The 15482-nt window shown below is 49.8% G+C and overlaps 1 protein-coding gene across 1 annotated transcript in view; it reads right to left on the bottom strand.

Annotated features, from left to right (window-relative positions):
• KIAA1549 (KIAA1549 ortholog) overlaps window positions 1-15102 on the bottom strand; it is a 133501-nt gene extending 118399 nt beyond the window's left edge. The window contains exon 1 of the mRNA XM_032305851.1: window positions 14136-15102. Coding sequence (XP_032161742.1) covers window positions 14136-15102 — 967 coding nt within the window. The remainder of the gene's footprint in view (window positions 1-14135) is intronic.
• Window positions 15103-15482: the final 380 nt, after the last annotated feature.

Here is a 15482-nt window from a genome sequence, read left to right as displayed (position 1 = left end):
GTGGTAGACGATCTCCAAAGATGTCCACCATCAATTCATATCCTATTCTATCCATCAATGGCGAGCTCCTGTCCCCTCCCAACCCTTGAGTCTAGGCTGGCTTTGTGACTTGCTCTAACCAACAATATGCACAAGAGGCAACATTCTCATGGCTTCCTTGGGTAAATTTCAAGCCCAGGATCTTAAGAGAACTGGCAGCTTCTATTTCACCCCTCTTGGGAAGCCTGTAGCCTAATAAGAAATTCTACTACCCTGAGACCACTATGCTTCGAGAAAGCCTCAGACAGTCATACGAGAAGGGGGGCATATGGAGGAGCACCAAGGAACTGGACACATCAGTGAAGCCCTCTTAAACCTTCCAGCCCAATCCCAGCACCAACCATAGGCAGCCAAGTGAGGGACCTCAGTAGTGACCATATGGAGAAGAATCTCCCATCTGAACCTTGTCCAAATTCCTGACCCAGAGAATCATGAGAAATAATATAACATTATTGTTTCGTATCATTCAGTTTTGGGGTGATTTGTTATGCCATCATAGATAACTGAACAATGCTCCCCTTCAGCACTAAAAGAACGCTCCAATCTTACGTCCCATCTTAAAACAAAATATCCCACACAGTTCCTTGATCCTACATCTGCAACCAGTTCTTGCCTTCTTTGTATCATCACTGTTGTCCTCTAACACCGCACCGACCACACTGGTGTATAGTTACTTATGCATAGGACTCTCTCGCCTTCCTGACGGAGTTCCTTGAGGGCCATGACTGATTGCCATATTCATCCTCATATCCCAGCTTCTAGCACATGGTAGTGAGTGCTCAAAAAATGCTGGCTGAAGGGGTGCCTGGATGGCAAAGCTGGTTAAGCATCCAAATCTTTGTTTTGGCTCAGGCTATGATCTCAGGGTCTTGAGCTCTGCATCAGGCTCCACACTCAGCATGGAGTCTGCTTAGGATTCTCTGTCCCTCTGCCCCTCTCCCCCTCCAAAAAATAAATAAATCTTTTTTAAAAAATAAAATGTTAGCTGAAAAATGCACACATGCACGAATGAATGGGGCCTTCATATAACTGGTCTACCTTCAGGCACTCATTCTGGCACTGGAAAACCCAAGACTAGGATGGAAAAGCAAAATTTCCAGAACCACACAAAATCCAAAAGGTAAAGGAAAGAGACAAAGGGAAATATCAGCATGGTGGCGTCTTGAAGCCAAAAGGTGAAACCCACTGAGAGTTGGGGTTGTTTCTGCAACAAAACGAGTCTATCCTGATTGAGAGAATACATATTCTACATATGGCTTTCCTCTCGGTGGGACTTGAACCTTGAATCGCAAGAGGGAGAAGAGAAACTTGAAGGTTGTCAATGAGTAAAGTCAATATAAACTGTGAGGGAACAAATAGAACAGTTTCAGGCCTAAGATTTCTGGAAATTATTCAGAAGGTTAAACTTTAACACCAGATCCAGGCAAGAACTCAAGGAATTAATACACTGTGTTTTACGAAGAACTAAAAAGGCTCAAGGGGCACATAAAACAATGGAACCAGGACAGCGAGTTACACCGGTTGAGTCTCGAACAAGGTATTTATTTTATGGCACTGACTTCCTCCCACCAAAATTTCAGAGTTAGTGAGAAATTAATTTTAAACCAGTGGTATATGCCAATTTATTAACAAAGAAAATGTATTACAACCACACGCTTTGCAGTCAGAAACAAACCACAGGAAGACAGTGTAGCCGAAACAAAGAAGAAATATTATCAAACCCACAAGGATATGGCCCAGCACATGAGAGAGGAAACGCAGTACAAAAATGTTACTTGGTATTACAAAAAATGTTATTCTCCGTGTGGGAGGATAGGGACTATAGGCTCGAAAGATTAATTTTAACTTTCTGAATTTTTTTTTTTTTTACTTTTAAAACTTTAAATTTTTAATCTGCTGGGATCAAACAAAATGAAACCTCAATGACACACAATACTGTAGTTTTCACATGCCCGCTTCCTTCATTTCTCTTAACCAAGATAGTGAGCACCTTCTACGGGAGACAGTTAGGGACCACGGGCACAAGCCCTGAGTGAAAGCCATTATGCACACGGGACACTATCATTATCACACATGCTTCTCTCAGAGCAGGCCCAGGACACCCAGTCACAGGCAAGTCGGACTTAAAATAGAAGCCGCGGCTCCAAAAAGCACCAATGACCTGCCTCAGAGGCGAATATCCACCAATCAGGACGAGGCCCTTCCAAGCAATCAGGAGGAGGGAACTGTCTCTATACAATCAGGGTCTCCCCGCCTGTGCCCTGTCTCTCTTCCACTCAAGACGTAGCCCTAATAAAGCCTTGTCTGTGCCTTTGACTTTGGGGTCCAGTTTCATTTCTATCATTGTGTGGGGCCCTGGGAGAGCCTTCACAGCCAGCCAGGGCGTCTGACACATGCAGGGGCCACAGAGGACCCTGACTGCAGAGCTCCACCCAAAGAGTTCACTCTACCCAGCAAGCAAAACCTGTGAGTGGGCATCTAAATGGTAGAGATTATAGACTCATTCACTAGCAAGGACCAAGAGCCTGGGAGGCACTGGCTGAGGCGCAACACCCCCCCCCCAACCTTGAAGGTAGGAAGACTCTTGCTAGTTGTGTGACCTTGAGCAAGTTAGTAACCCTCTCTGATCTTGGTCTTTCTAATCTGCAAAATGGGGATAATAATAGCTCTTACCTCCTGCGGTTACTGTACAGATTTAAAAAGATACATTGTGCCTCCCACAAGTTCGGCACCTGGCTAGCTAGCACTCTGTAATTACTGGGTATTATGACTCCCAGGTCAGCCTGGAGATTTCTGCAGGAGAGAACCAAAGAAGGAGAGCAAAGGGGGCCTCGATGACAGGCCCGAATGCCAATTAAGAGCCAAAGAAATGCAACTTTAAAGCAGCTATTTGTTACCTAGGAGTTTGGCAAAGATAATGAAGATTGGTAACAGCCAGTAAGATGAAGGGAAGAAGCAAAACGGTGCTCTGATTCATTGCTAGAGAGAATGCAGAGCGCTTCAACCTTTCTAGAGAGCAATTTGGCAATATGTATCAAAATCTAATGTATGAATACTGCCTAGTCCAGCAATTCTATTTCTGGGAATTTATCCTAAGGGAATAATTAGAAAAGTATGGAAAGACAGAAATACAAAGATGTTCATAGCAATGTTCTTTGTCACAGCAAAAGCTGAAAGCAAGATAATTACCCATGGACAGAGAGCTGGTTAAGTAAAGTATAGAACATCCAGAGCATCGTACCCAATCATAACGTGGATCCACATTTCCTGACAATGTAAAGATTCAATGATAGAGTGTGAAGTGCAAGAAAGCAAGTCAGCAAACAACATGGCGAGTATGACACCATCACTTTGTGTGTATGTGTATGTGCTTGTATGTGTGAACAAGAAATCTGAAAAGAGAAACACCAAAATGTCATAATGGTTATCTCGGAGTGGTAGGATTTGGGGTGATTTTCACTTTCTAACTTACATCTTTTTTACCATCTGAATTCATTTAATGTGCAATAAATTTTACATTTTAAGCTTCATCATATCCCTCCTCTGCTCAAAACCCTCCAACCACTTCCCACCTCACCGGAGTGATGCCAACATCCTTAAGAGGGCCTCTGATGCTCCGCCCCAGCACCCACTTCCCCCTACGCCCAGCACCCACCTGAGCACCAGCTGACCCTCATCCCTACCCGCTCCGCTTTGGGCACACTGGCCTCCTCCCCCTCCCCCAACACCAGGCAAACTCCCACTTTTATGCTGCCTATTTCACCTGCTGGGAACGCTGCTTCCCCAAATGCCTGCTTGGCTCACCCCCTCACCTCCTTCAAATCTTAGATTAAATGTCCCTGTTCAGGGTGCGCCATGCCCTCCCCCCGACCACCATCAAACTCATATGTTCAAGTCTTAAGCCCCAGTACCTCAGAATGTGACCTTATGTGGAAACAGGGTCACTGTAAATGTCATTAGTTAAGATGAGGTCACACTGGGGTAGGATGGCCCTAATCCAACATGACTGTGCTTATAAAAGGGGAAATTTGAACACAGACACGCACACAGGGAGAAGGCCACACGGAGATCAGAATTGTGCTGCACAAGCCTAAGGAACTACCAGAAGCTCGGAGACACGCTGAGAACAGACCCTTCCTTAACGCCTTCCGAAGGAGCACTGCCCTGCTGACCTTGATCTGGGACTTCTGGCCTTCAGAACCATGTGACAGTAACTTTTGTGTAAGCCACTCAGTTTGTGGCAGTTCGTTACGCAGCCCTAGCATACTACCATACTCGCCTTCTCCGTGAGGCCTCCCTAACTACTCAGATTAAAACTTCAATCCCTCACACCCAAGCCTTTTCTCTGCCCCATTCCTTCCTGGCGCATATGGCCTAGGAACCCAGCATACGGGTAAGCGGATTCACCCATGGATCAGAAGGGCCCACCACAGCGCCGGCACAGGGCAGTCACTGGAGAAAGATGGGACGAGTAAATGAGGAAACAGCACAGAAGAACACAGCTGGCGCTCAGGAAGCTTACTGTCTCGTGGACGCCGACAGGGAATAAAGAGACACGCAGGAGACGGTGCTGAGCGCCATGGAGGAAACTGAGGCAGAGTCTGGAACAAGGAATTATGAAGGAGGTCACTGTATTTTTAAAACTTAGAGAAAGCTTCTCTGACCACATGAGATCTGAGCAGACCTGAAGAAAGCGGGTAGTAAACCGTGTAGATAATATCAGAGATTAAGAATGTTCTAGGCGGAGGGAATGGTACACCCACATCAGTGCAATGAACACATATTATTTTCCTAATCAGGAAAAAAACCAATAAAACTATTGTCGTAGTGAAAACCCATAAAAATATTTAAAAGCACCATTCCAAGGGCTAGGAAAAAGAATCTGATCTTATAAATTCCCCAGACTCTATTCAGCCTCCCCAGCCCAGTCCCCCAGCCCATCCTCCATCAATACCATGAAGATGATGAGCTGAGGGGAAAGGTAAAAGGTGAGATGAAAGGCGAGGTGAGAGGTGAGACGGGTGAGAGGTGAAGTGAGAGGTGACGGGGGAGGTGAGATGGGCGGGGAAGGGGTGAGGTGAGAAGTAAAGGGGGAGGGGTGAGATAGGAGGTGAGGGCTGAGGTTAAGGGTGAGGTGAGGGGGGAGGTGAAAGGTAAAGGGTGAGAGGTGAAGGGTGAAGGATGAGGTGAGAAGGGAGGGACGATAAGAGGTGAGGGGTGAGGTGACGAGTATGAGATGAGAAGTGAGGGGTGAGGTGAGGGGTGAGGTGAGAGGTGAGGTGAGGGGTGAGGTGATGAGTATGAGATGAGAAGTAAAGGGTGAGGTGAGGGGTGAGGTGAGGGGTGAGGTGACGAGTATGAGATGAGAAGTGAGGGGTGAGGTGAGGGGTGAGGTGAGAGGTGAGGTGAGGGGTGAGGTGAGAGGTGAGGTGACGAGTATGAGATGAGAAGTGAGGGGTGAGGTGAGGGGTGAGGTGAGAGGTGAGGTGACGAATATGAGATGAGAAGTGAGGGGTGAGGTGAGGGGTGAGGTGAGAGGTGAGGTGAGGGGTGAGGTGAAAAGTATGAGATGAGAAGTAAAGAGTGAGGTGAGGGGTGAGGTGAGGGGTGAGGTGACGAGTATGAGATGAGAAGTGAGGGGTGAGGTGAGGGGTGAGGTGAGGGGTGAGGTGACGAGTATGAGATGAGAAGTGAGGGGTGAGGTGAGGGGTGAGGTGAGAGGTGAGGTGAGGGGTGATGGGTGAGGTGAAGAGTGAGATGAGCGGTGAGGTGAGAGGTAGGTGCAGTGAGTCGGGGGCGGTCCGGGTGAGGTGAAGCAGTCCTGAGGCAGACAGGCCTGGACATCCTAGCTGATGCCACAGGCCAGGTGCAGGGGCTGTGACTCCTCTCCTGGCCACCAGGCTCTGACCTGCCCCTTCCCTGTCCCCATGCAGATCTGGCCTCTGATGGTCTGCAGAAGCCCTTGCTTCCCGCCTCTCACCCGAGCCCACGGAACACCTGTCGTGTGCTCCCGCCCTGTCCCCAGACTGTGGCTCCCAGCTCTCCCAGGCGTCCACTTCTGCTACCCAACCAGCAAGCCCCCACCCAGCTTCACTTTGTTTTGATTAATAATTGTGGTTAAAAACACACACACACATAACCGAAAGTTCACCATATCGACCTCCCACTTCTGCGCGCACAGCTCAGTAACATTAAGTATCTTCACACCCGTTGTGCAACCAACCAATCTCCAGAACACGTTTCGTCTTGCAGAATTGAAGAACTGAAACTTTGTCCCCATCACACACTACGCCCCCATTCCCTCCTCCACGCAGCCCCTGGAGAGCACCATGTCCCCAGGATGCTGACAACTCCAGATACCTCACTAAGAGGACTCATACAGGTTTTTGTCTTTGGGTGACTGGCTTATTTCACTTGGCGGAATGTCGTGGTCCGTCCATGCTATAGCGTGTGTCCGAATTTCCTTCTTTTTTAAGAAGGAATAATACCATTGTGTGTATAAGCCGCATTTTGTTAATCCGTTCATCTCCTGACAGACAGACACCTGGGGCCCTTCCACCTCCACCTCAGCTTGGACACCTGTTTGCCTCAAGGAGCTCCACGTGTTCCCACAGGCCTCCACAGCCAGCCACCCTGACTCCTGCTATCGGGGCAGAGAAATTAAGGGCTAGAAAAAAGGCTCCCAAACACACTCGGGCCCCATGGGGGTTGGGGGGGGTGTTCCGTGGGGAGAGGCGGAGTGGGACCAGCGCTCTGACTCGCACGTTCAGCCAGACACCAGCTCAGCTCTGAACCGACTACTCTGCTCCTGCTCCTTCCCCCGGTTTGCCCAATCAACTTAAAATCTGGGGTGGATTTTTACAAGGTAAAGCCTCCTCAGTAACTGGGTAACACCCTAAAATCTCTGAAATGCACCCAGCCTCAAGGAGACACAGCCTAGGCCGGAGCATCTCAAACCTTAGTGCGCGCACAAATCCCGGGTGAGGGGTGGTCAGAGGTGAACTCTGGGTAGACGTGGGGAGGGACCAGACTCTGTGCCTTTCTAACAAGCTCCCAGGGGCTGCTGATGCTGCTCGTCTGTGGACCACACCTGGAGCAGCAGAGGCCTCGCGACTTGGCCACCAGTTCACACCTGTCTCCCGGGCTTTGCCCAAGTTCGCCTCAAAGCTGGCTTCAGAAGATGGTTTGTTTTGTATGTTTGAGGCTTCCCCCTTTGAAAGCTCCCCAGCGGTATTTACCCAGTGTTTTAAAGCCCTTTAGGCTGTCTGGCTCCAAAGTTAATCCTAGCGCCCAAAACCATAGTGATGAAGGGTCGCTTCCGCAGGCCCAAACAAGAGACAGGAGAACAAAGACAGAAGCAAGGAGTTTTCTAAATGACTCTGCATGGCTGGGCAGCCCCCCCCCCCCCCATCATCAGGAGCAGGAGCCTCCCCAGTCGGACCTCGAACCAAGACTTGCCAGGAGGTAACCCAGGAGCACTGTCGCCGGCTCACTGCCTGCCAAGGCTCTGGGCCACCCGGGGCTGCTGGGGGGCGAGCAGACAGCAGGCGCCTGACAGCTGAGGCTGTTGTCTCAGTTGTCTCGGGAAACCAGCTGTATTTTCTCGAGCCCCCAGTTCCTCCCCTGCTTGCCGTCCTCCCAAAAGGTCATCTTGTCTACCTCTCTCTACAAAACTACCCTCTCCTCAATGCTTCTGTCTGCAGGTGAGCCCCCCCATTTCTCCCTCCTGCCCCCCTTCCACCTCCTTGAGCCCCACCCGGTGTTGCCGTGCTCCTCTCTACTTCCTCAACTGCACAAGTGGTCCCTACCTTTCCACACCCTCTTTTACCATCCCCTAACATTCTGCCCTATTTCACTCCTAGAACAAACACAGCAACAGCCCACCACCACCCCATCCCGGCCCAAAGTGACAGATGGCCCGCAATCAGCTGCTGGTCTGTCACCAGGAAGCACACCCTGAGGCTGAAAAACCTGTGTGGGCTGACCCTCCGTCTGAGGTGGGTACATCTCAGTCTTCAAAAGTTGAGTGCCTGAGGACGACAGGGAGGCCCCAGGGACTTGGAGAGCTGGGGATTAGCAGCCATCTACCAAGTGGTATGGCCGAATTTCAGTATTTTCACAACCAGCCAAATGGCCATAATGAATGAATGGGTTAAAAATTAGGGTGGATCTAGAGAATCATTTTGTCCTGAAGTTGCCTGGTCAAAGGCAGTAGGGCTCTCGCACGCTATTCACACAGACTCAGTCCCTAAGGCAGGTGCATCTCAAGGTCCCTGAAGATCTGGAAGGGCTCCAGAGTAGTGCGGGCTGACTCAGGCCCCGGGGATCCAATACCACTTGCTCCCAGATGGTTGGAACAGGAGGCACCACATCTTGGCCCAGTGCTTCCCAAACTTCAGGTGCATGTTTGAAATCACCTGAGGAGCTTATGAAAATGCAGATTCGGACTCAGAAGGTTTGGGGTAGGACCTGAGATTCTGCATTTCTAACAAGCTGTGGCCCACACTTTCAGAATAAGTAAAAAGTTTAGATTTTCACTAACGAGGAGAAGCAATGCCTGAAGCCATAAGCCATAGCATTAGCGCACCTGAAGAATTATCAGTGAAAATGGATAAAAAAGGAAGAGACAAAAAGAAAATACAAGAGAGCAAAGTATGTGTCCCACGGGTGGGGATGCAGGAGGGGAGAGCAGAGGAGGATATTTTTAAAAACAAAAAGAATTGAGGGGCGCCTGGGTGGCTCAGTGGGATAAAGACTCTGCCTTCGACTCAGGTCATGATCTCAGGGTCCTAGGATGGAGGCCCGCATCGGGCTCTCTGCTCAGCAGGGAGCCTGCCTCCCTCTCTCTTTTCCTGCCTCTCTGCCTATCTCTGTCTGTGAAATAAATATATAAAATATTAAAAAAAAAAAAAAAAGAATTGAATGAACTGCCTTCGGCAAGTCACGGGGCTGGAACATCTACAGGACAGGCAGACACTGACACAAACATTCAATAGAAACAGGACTGTCGCTGTCTGTAACAAGTGCAATCCAAGGTATCCAACATGTGGACTTGAAATATAAGAGGTAAAAGGAATTCAGAGATCATCTCAGCGACCTCTTCTGACACCGACAAAGAAACCCAGAGCAAGGTAACTCGTCCATAGTCAAAAAGCAAGTTACCAGCAGAAAAGAACTCACTTGGGTCTGCGAGCTCACAGTTCAGTGAGCTCCCCCCAACAAATCATGCTGCTTAAGACCAAGAAAGCAACCACGTCACTGTGAGCTACGCAACGTGAAACAAATTGGATCGGTTACAGCAGCATCTTCCCATCTGAATCAACTTAGTGTAATTTTAATTACAGTAACTAGCTGCCTCTAGCACCCAGGGCACACTGATAGAAAACCTGTGGCTCCTAGGTCCCTGGTGAGTTTTAACAACTCCCTGGCTGGGTTCTGTTTTCAGGATTAAGGGAGGCATTTCCTGACAAAGATGGCAGCCACTGTTCCCCAGTGAACAGACTGAGAATTTAAAATGAAGTCCTCTACGCCCTTTGACTCCCAACCAAAAGAAAACCAAGCCAACAAGATAGAACAACAACAACAAAAAAAAATTGCAACGTCACAATTTTGAATCAACTGTTCTAATCATGAATAGACAATTGTGAGATATTAAGCAGTGTGTCCCCAAAACTTCCAATTACTGGGTGTACAGTCTCTGGATCAGTGGTTCCAAAGTTTAAAGGACCTAACAATCAACTATGACCTTGTTAAAAATGAAGATTCCCAGGCACCACCACTGAAGACTCTAATATAGGTCAAGGGTGAGACCCAGAAATCTACCTTCTTAACAAGCACCCCCACATCCCTTAGTGATACTGAAGCAGGGGGCTGGAGAATCACACTTTTGAATCATTTCAAGTCTTTGTTTATAAGATACTAAACCAAAAAGTACAACAAATATTCACCTCAAAATGGCTAATAATAAGTACATTAAGATAAAAATTTAACACGTCGAGAATAAATGCAATGAAAAAAAGTTACAAAAAGAAAAGCAGAACAGCAGATTTTGCTAATCAAAATAATCAAAACTTCTGAATTTCTAAATTGTATAAAATGGAAAAGAAAACCCATTGGAAGGGAGAAAAGGCAACCAGCAGGAGAGAAATGGTTGCTATCCTTAACATAAAAAGATTTAAATATATACCAACAACATACATGTGAGCAAAAACACAGAGAGAATTCACAGAATACAAATACAAAATAAACCAAAAATAGCCAACCCAAAATAAAAAAACTTAAGCGGTGGGTTACAAATTTATTCTATGAGAGTTTTTTTTTTTAAGATTTTACTTATTAATTTGACAGAGATCACAAGTAGGCAGAGAGGCAGGCAGAGAGGGGGAGGAGGGGAAGCAGGCTCCCCACTGAGCAGAGAGCCCCACATAGGGCTCAAATCCAGGACCCTGAGATCAGAGCCTGAGCCAAAGGCAGAGGCTTAACCCACTGAGCCATCCAGGTTCCCCTCTATAAGAATTTTAAAAATAATATCCAATGCTGATGATGATGAAGTGAAACAGGCCACTGTGTAAGTTACTAAGGTTTATTTCAGCATCACGGCCATACAGAACAAGTCAATTCATTCAACAACCACTTACAGAGCACCTTAGGCACCAGCACACTGAACATGCAAAGATGCAGCCTGGTGGGTCTTAGATTTAAATTGCATTCTAATTCTCCCTTTAGAAACATATGCTAAACACACACACACACACACACACACACACAGAACTATAAAACCTTATCTACATAGCTATTCATCGTAGCATTATTTATAACAGCCAAAAAAGCTCGAAATAATAAAAGAATAATTAAGGAAATTATTAGGATGAAACAGTTTCCAAACAATATTTAATGAATAGGAAAATGCTTAAGTTAAATATTGAGTGAAAAAAGTAATAAATGTAATGATGCCTATAATTCCATTTTCACCTTTTGAATGTTAACAAAGAAAAGACTATTTACATGGGCGCCTGGGTGGCTCAGTGGGTTAAGCCGCTGCCTTCGGCTCAGGTCATGATCTCAGGTCCTGAGATCGAGTCCCACATCGGGCTCTCTGCTCTGCAGGGAGCCTGCTTCCTCCTCTCTCTCTGCCTGCCTCTCTGCCTACTTGTGATCTCTCTCTCTGTCAAATAAATAAATAAAAAATCTTTAAAAAAAAAAAAAAAAAGTCTTTGAAAAGACTATTTACAGTGCTATCTGTGGGCTGCAGGGTCATGGGTACCTGTTTTCTGTATCTTCTAGTAATTTCCAAAATCTCTGCAAAGTTATCCATTTCATAGTAACCATTATTTTTAAGAAAGACTTATCCATGAATAAGATGAATAAATGGAGTATAATTCTTTCTTTTTATATTGTAGATATAGGATCGCCTAAAAAATGCAATCAAAAGCAAGTCCAAAGTACTTCACATTGTTTCCACAACCGTGAACAGTCAAGACCAAATTTATAAATGTTTAAACAAACAAAAAAGGGCACATTCAAGATTCTGAATGAGACAGAAAGAGACAAGAAATCAATAAAACACAGAAATTTAAATAAAGACTGAAATAAGGGGACCCACTGAAAGGTGGACTCCATTTAACAGACGTTAACAAGGAAAGAGAAGCCTGCCGAAGGAGATCATTTTCCATCAGCCTTGAAAGGGACTGCTGCATAACCCAGGATTAAGACATGCCATTTTCTGAATCAGGCTCTTTAGAAACAGAACCACTGCGGCAGGGTTCGGCAAAGCCTCCCCCATCCCCACTCCGATGGTGAAAAGGAAACACTCAGGACTGGGAGCCAGAGAGTCCTAGTGGCACAGAGAGGAGACACCGGACAACTGAAATGCAACCTCTTCCTAGCACCAACCAGCACGCACCAGCCCACGTCTTCTACATCAGGAAGGGACCCTCCACCACTGTGGATCGTCACAGCCTTAAAGATGTTTTTTCTCGAAGGAACAGTCCATGTTCGGATCTGCACCTGCTTTGAGTTTCCAACTGGAACTCTGGGAACAAACCCAGGGTCCTCTACTTCTTCAGCTGCTATTCTATCACCTGGTCTAGAAGTAATTGTACAAACCGGTGGAGCCCCAAACACAAATTACTGAAAGGAAGACGTCTCCACCTCTGTGATGTCAGCTCCAGCACAGAAATACACTGAATTTCATGTGTCCAGGGTGAATATTTGTATCGGGGGTTGATGGGAAACAGGAATGACTAAGAGAAGAAACTTACAGAGGGACAGTGCAAACATCTCCGCTATATACTTTAAGTTTATCAAAAGGATTACTTATTCTCTGCACAACATCTATGGTATATGCACATGGGGAAGCTGCGCAGAAGTTAAATGCATAGAGTCTGGAATCAAACTAACCTAAACTCCTGAAGTCTTAGTTTCCTCATCTGTAAAATGGGGCTAATCCCACCCAACTCGCAATGGGACTGGATCGTGTCTATAAAATGCAGCACCTGGCACCGAGGAAGCATGCAGTAAATGGAAATGATTAACGTCGGGTCCCTTCACAGATGAGTCCATTAGTATCAGATGGGCTTTCTTTGCAGATGAAAGCCAAGGGCACTCTTCATGATTATCTCTTCTCACAGAAAGCCCTGATGCTCCTCTCCTCTGGACACGCAGGGCTGGAACACACAGAAGGCGGGACTGGGACCTGAGCCGCTAGCTTAGGAAAGTTGTTTGCACTCTGTATACTGCTTGCAAGAGACCTGTTTTGTCGCCCCAGCTCTGGCAGGGCTCCCTGAGCCAGGGTTCCACCCAGCCACGGGAAATCTTTGCAGTAGCCTCGGGTGCCTATAAGCCTACAGGTCACAGGGCAGCAGGGGGTAACGGAAAAGCAATGAGTCTGCACCAACTAGCCAGTGACCTTGACCAAGCCAATTTTCTATCACTCTCCTCTGTAGTGAGAGGAGAGGTTTCACTCTGTGATCCCCAAAGTCCCTTCTTGTGTTTCTATTGTACCATCCCCTGGGGGACACTGGTTATAATTCTGACAGTGATGTCCCAGGGACACCTTCAAATGTGTTCCATTTCCTTCCAAAGCCACTTGGCAGTCCTTCGGCCCTGCCCCCGCGAAGGCAGCGTTCGCAGGAGCTTCCATGGCTCTGTTTGTGTTCACTGTGCAGCCGCTCTCCACCAGAGCTGCTCATTCTACCTCTCCTTCTCTGCCCCAAAGTGGTGGAGGGTGTGTGCTGGGGCAACCACTGGTTTACCGGGTGTCGGCTCAGAGAAGCTTTCCAGAGCATCCTGTGTGTGCTCCGTGTGGACAAGTAAACATTTCAGAGAAGCAGTATGAATTAAATCATTTCAGCAACAAAACCCGCCCACATGCTCCTTCATAAATGATGCCTCTTAATTCCAGGGTGATGAACAGTCAGTAAACTGCATCTATTATAAAACAACCCTTCCTCCTCTCATGCCCCGACACTGAAGAATCACAATATTTTCCCCCTCTATTGTACTGATGCCTTTGCAGAAGTAATAGCACTAGCTATTTCCCTGGAAAGATCCATGGCCAGGGCGCTTTCCAAGAGATTTTCTTTGAATGTTCTTTGTGTCCTGGTGCACTGGGGGACACCGCCAGCCTGCCTGCATCTGGGGGACGCCGGGCCGCTCGGAGTAACGCAACACTGTTTTAAAGCCCACACACCCAGGCTACCCCTTCGCCCCTACAATGAAGTATTCCCGAACATCTGACACGCCACACTGGCACAGCCATGAACAAATACAATTCCAGTGCCTGCGTTTTGCAGAGAAAATAAAGGCACCTTTGGAGAAGCCACAGACCCGCCTCGGGCTCCGTGGATAACAGGGGGGCTTTGCAAACCTTTGGCAAGACTGGCCAGAATCCGTTCGCTTTCTCGGTGCATTTTCGCCGTGCCTTTTATTGGCCGGGGCCGAGAAGAACGGAAAAGCATCTCAAGAAAGGAGGGCTAGGGAGCCGTGGAGAATAAAAGAGGGTGGGCGGGGAAAGCAGGATTTTTTTTTTCTTTTTTGGAAAATAACAGCAATAAAAAAAGGCAGGGTCGCGGCCCGAGGGTCTCGGCGGTGCTTACCTGGGGCGCACGAGGCCGGCCGGGCCAGCAGCAGCAGCCAGAGGCCGGGGAGCAGCAGCCCCGGGCGGCGGCGGAGGCGGCGGGCGCGGCGGGCGGAAGGCCCGCGGCCGCTCGGCCCCGGGACCAGCGCGACCCCGGCGCGGGTCTTCCCCTCCATGGCCGCGCCTCGGCGTCGGCGCCGCGCCCCCGGCAGTCCCGGCCGGCGCCCCGGCCCGGCCTCGGGGCTCGGCGCTGTCGGGCCCGGGAGGGGCGGCCGCTGCGGCTGCGGCTGGGACGGGGCGCCGCGCACCAGCGCGGAGGGAGGCCGGCGAGGCGGGGGCGGGCCGGGGGCCGGAACCGCGGACAGGGGCCGCCAGCCGCACGCCGGCCTCGCCGCTCCGCCCCCTTCGGAGCCTCCGAGCGGCTGCTCGGCAACGCGCGGGCCCGGGCGCGGGGAGGCTAGCACCACCTCCCGGCCGGCCCGGAGCCTGCCTGCGGGGCTGCCAGGCGGCGAGCGCGGGGCTCGGGCGCGCCGGGGCTGCGCCGCGCGGGGCCGGTGCCGGGTCTCCCCCAGGTCCCGCCTCCCTGGAGGGGGACTCCGGGGGGCGCGGGGGAGGCGCGGGAGGCCTGGGCCGGGCCGGCGGCCGGTGCCGCCCCGCCTCGGACGGAACCCCGGGGCCCGCCGCCCGGGTGGCCCCGCGCGTTCCGCTCCCGGGGGCGCCGGGAGGGAGGGAGGCCCGCGAGGAGGGGTGGGAGCCGGAAAACCTGGCCGGCCCCGAGAGCGGCGGGCCTCACGCTCCTCCTCCGGCGCCTGGCTTCGCTCTGCTCCGTTCCGTGCGGGGCAGCAGGTGTGAGCGGGGCGCCTGCGCTCGGAGGACAGCCTTCGGGGCTGCGGAGGGGACAAAGCGAAGCAAAGGTCGGGCTCCCTTCCCGAGAGCCCGACGTGCAGTCGAGGAGGCGGGAAACGCGCGCACACAGCTCCACGCATCCTTTCTCCCTCCAGAGGTTCTGCCTCCTGTGTGGGTCGTTCCGGAACGACAGGACGCTGTGGGCCTGGGAGGCCCGCACACCCCGCACGTAGTAGGCCTTCAGAAGGCGCCTGCTGAACCGAACCGCCGCAGCGCTGGAGAGAAGCGCGCCCGTCCAGGCCCTCTTAGGGAAAGCAGCTATCTTGGGCAGGGGAGAGAAGGTCGGAAGATAAGCGTTTGGGGAGTCAGAGTTTGGGGATGAGGGAAACGTGGAAAGCCAAGAGGGGAGTTAACATCGGTCAAATAGCTGCTATGGGCCAGGCGTCTCACTCCGAACACACCTGGTGTAAAGGTCTTGGAATGTGAACTTGGCAATTTTGCATCTTTGCATCCTTTTAGA

The sequence above is a fragment of the Mustela erminea genome, chromosome 11 (genome assembly GCF_009829155.1).
Source record: "Mustela erminea isolate mMusErm1 chromosome 11, mMusErm1.Pri, whole genome shotgun sequence".
Classification (NCBI taxonomy): Eukaryota; Metazoa; Chordata; class Mammalia; order Carnivora; family Mustelidae; genus Mustela; species Mustela erminea.
This window is presented reverse-complemented; position numbering and strand designations above follow the sequence as displayed.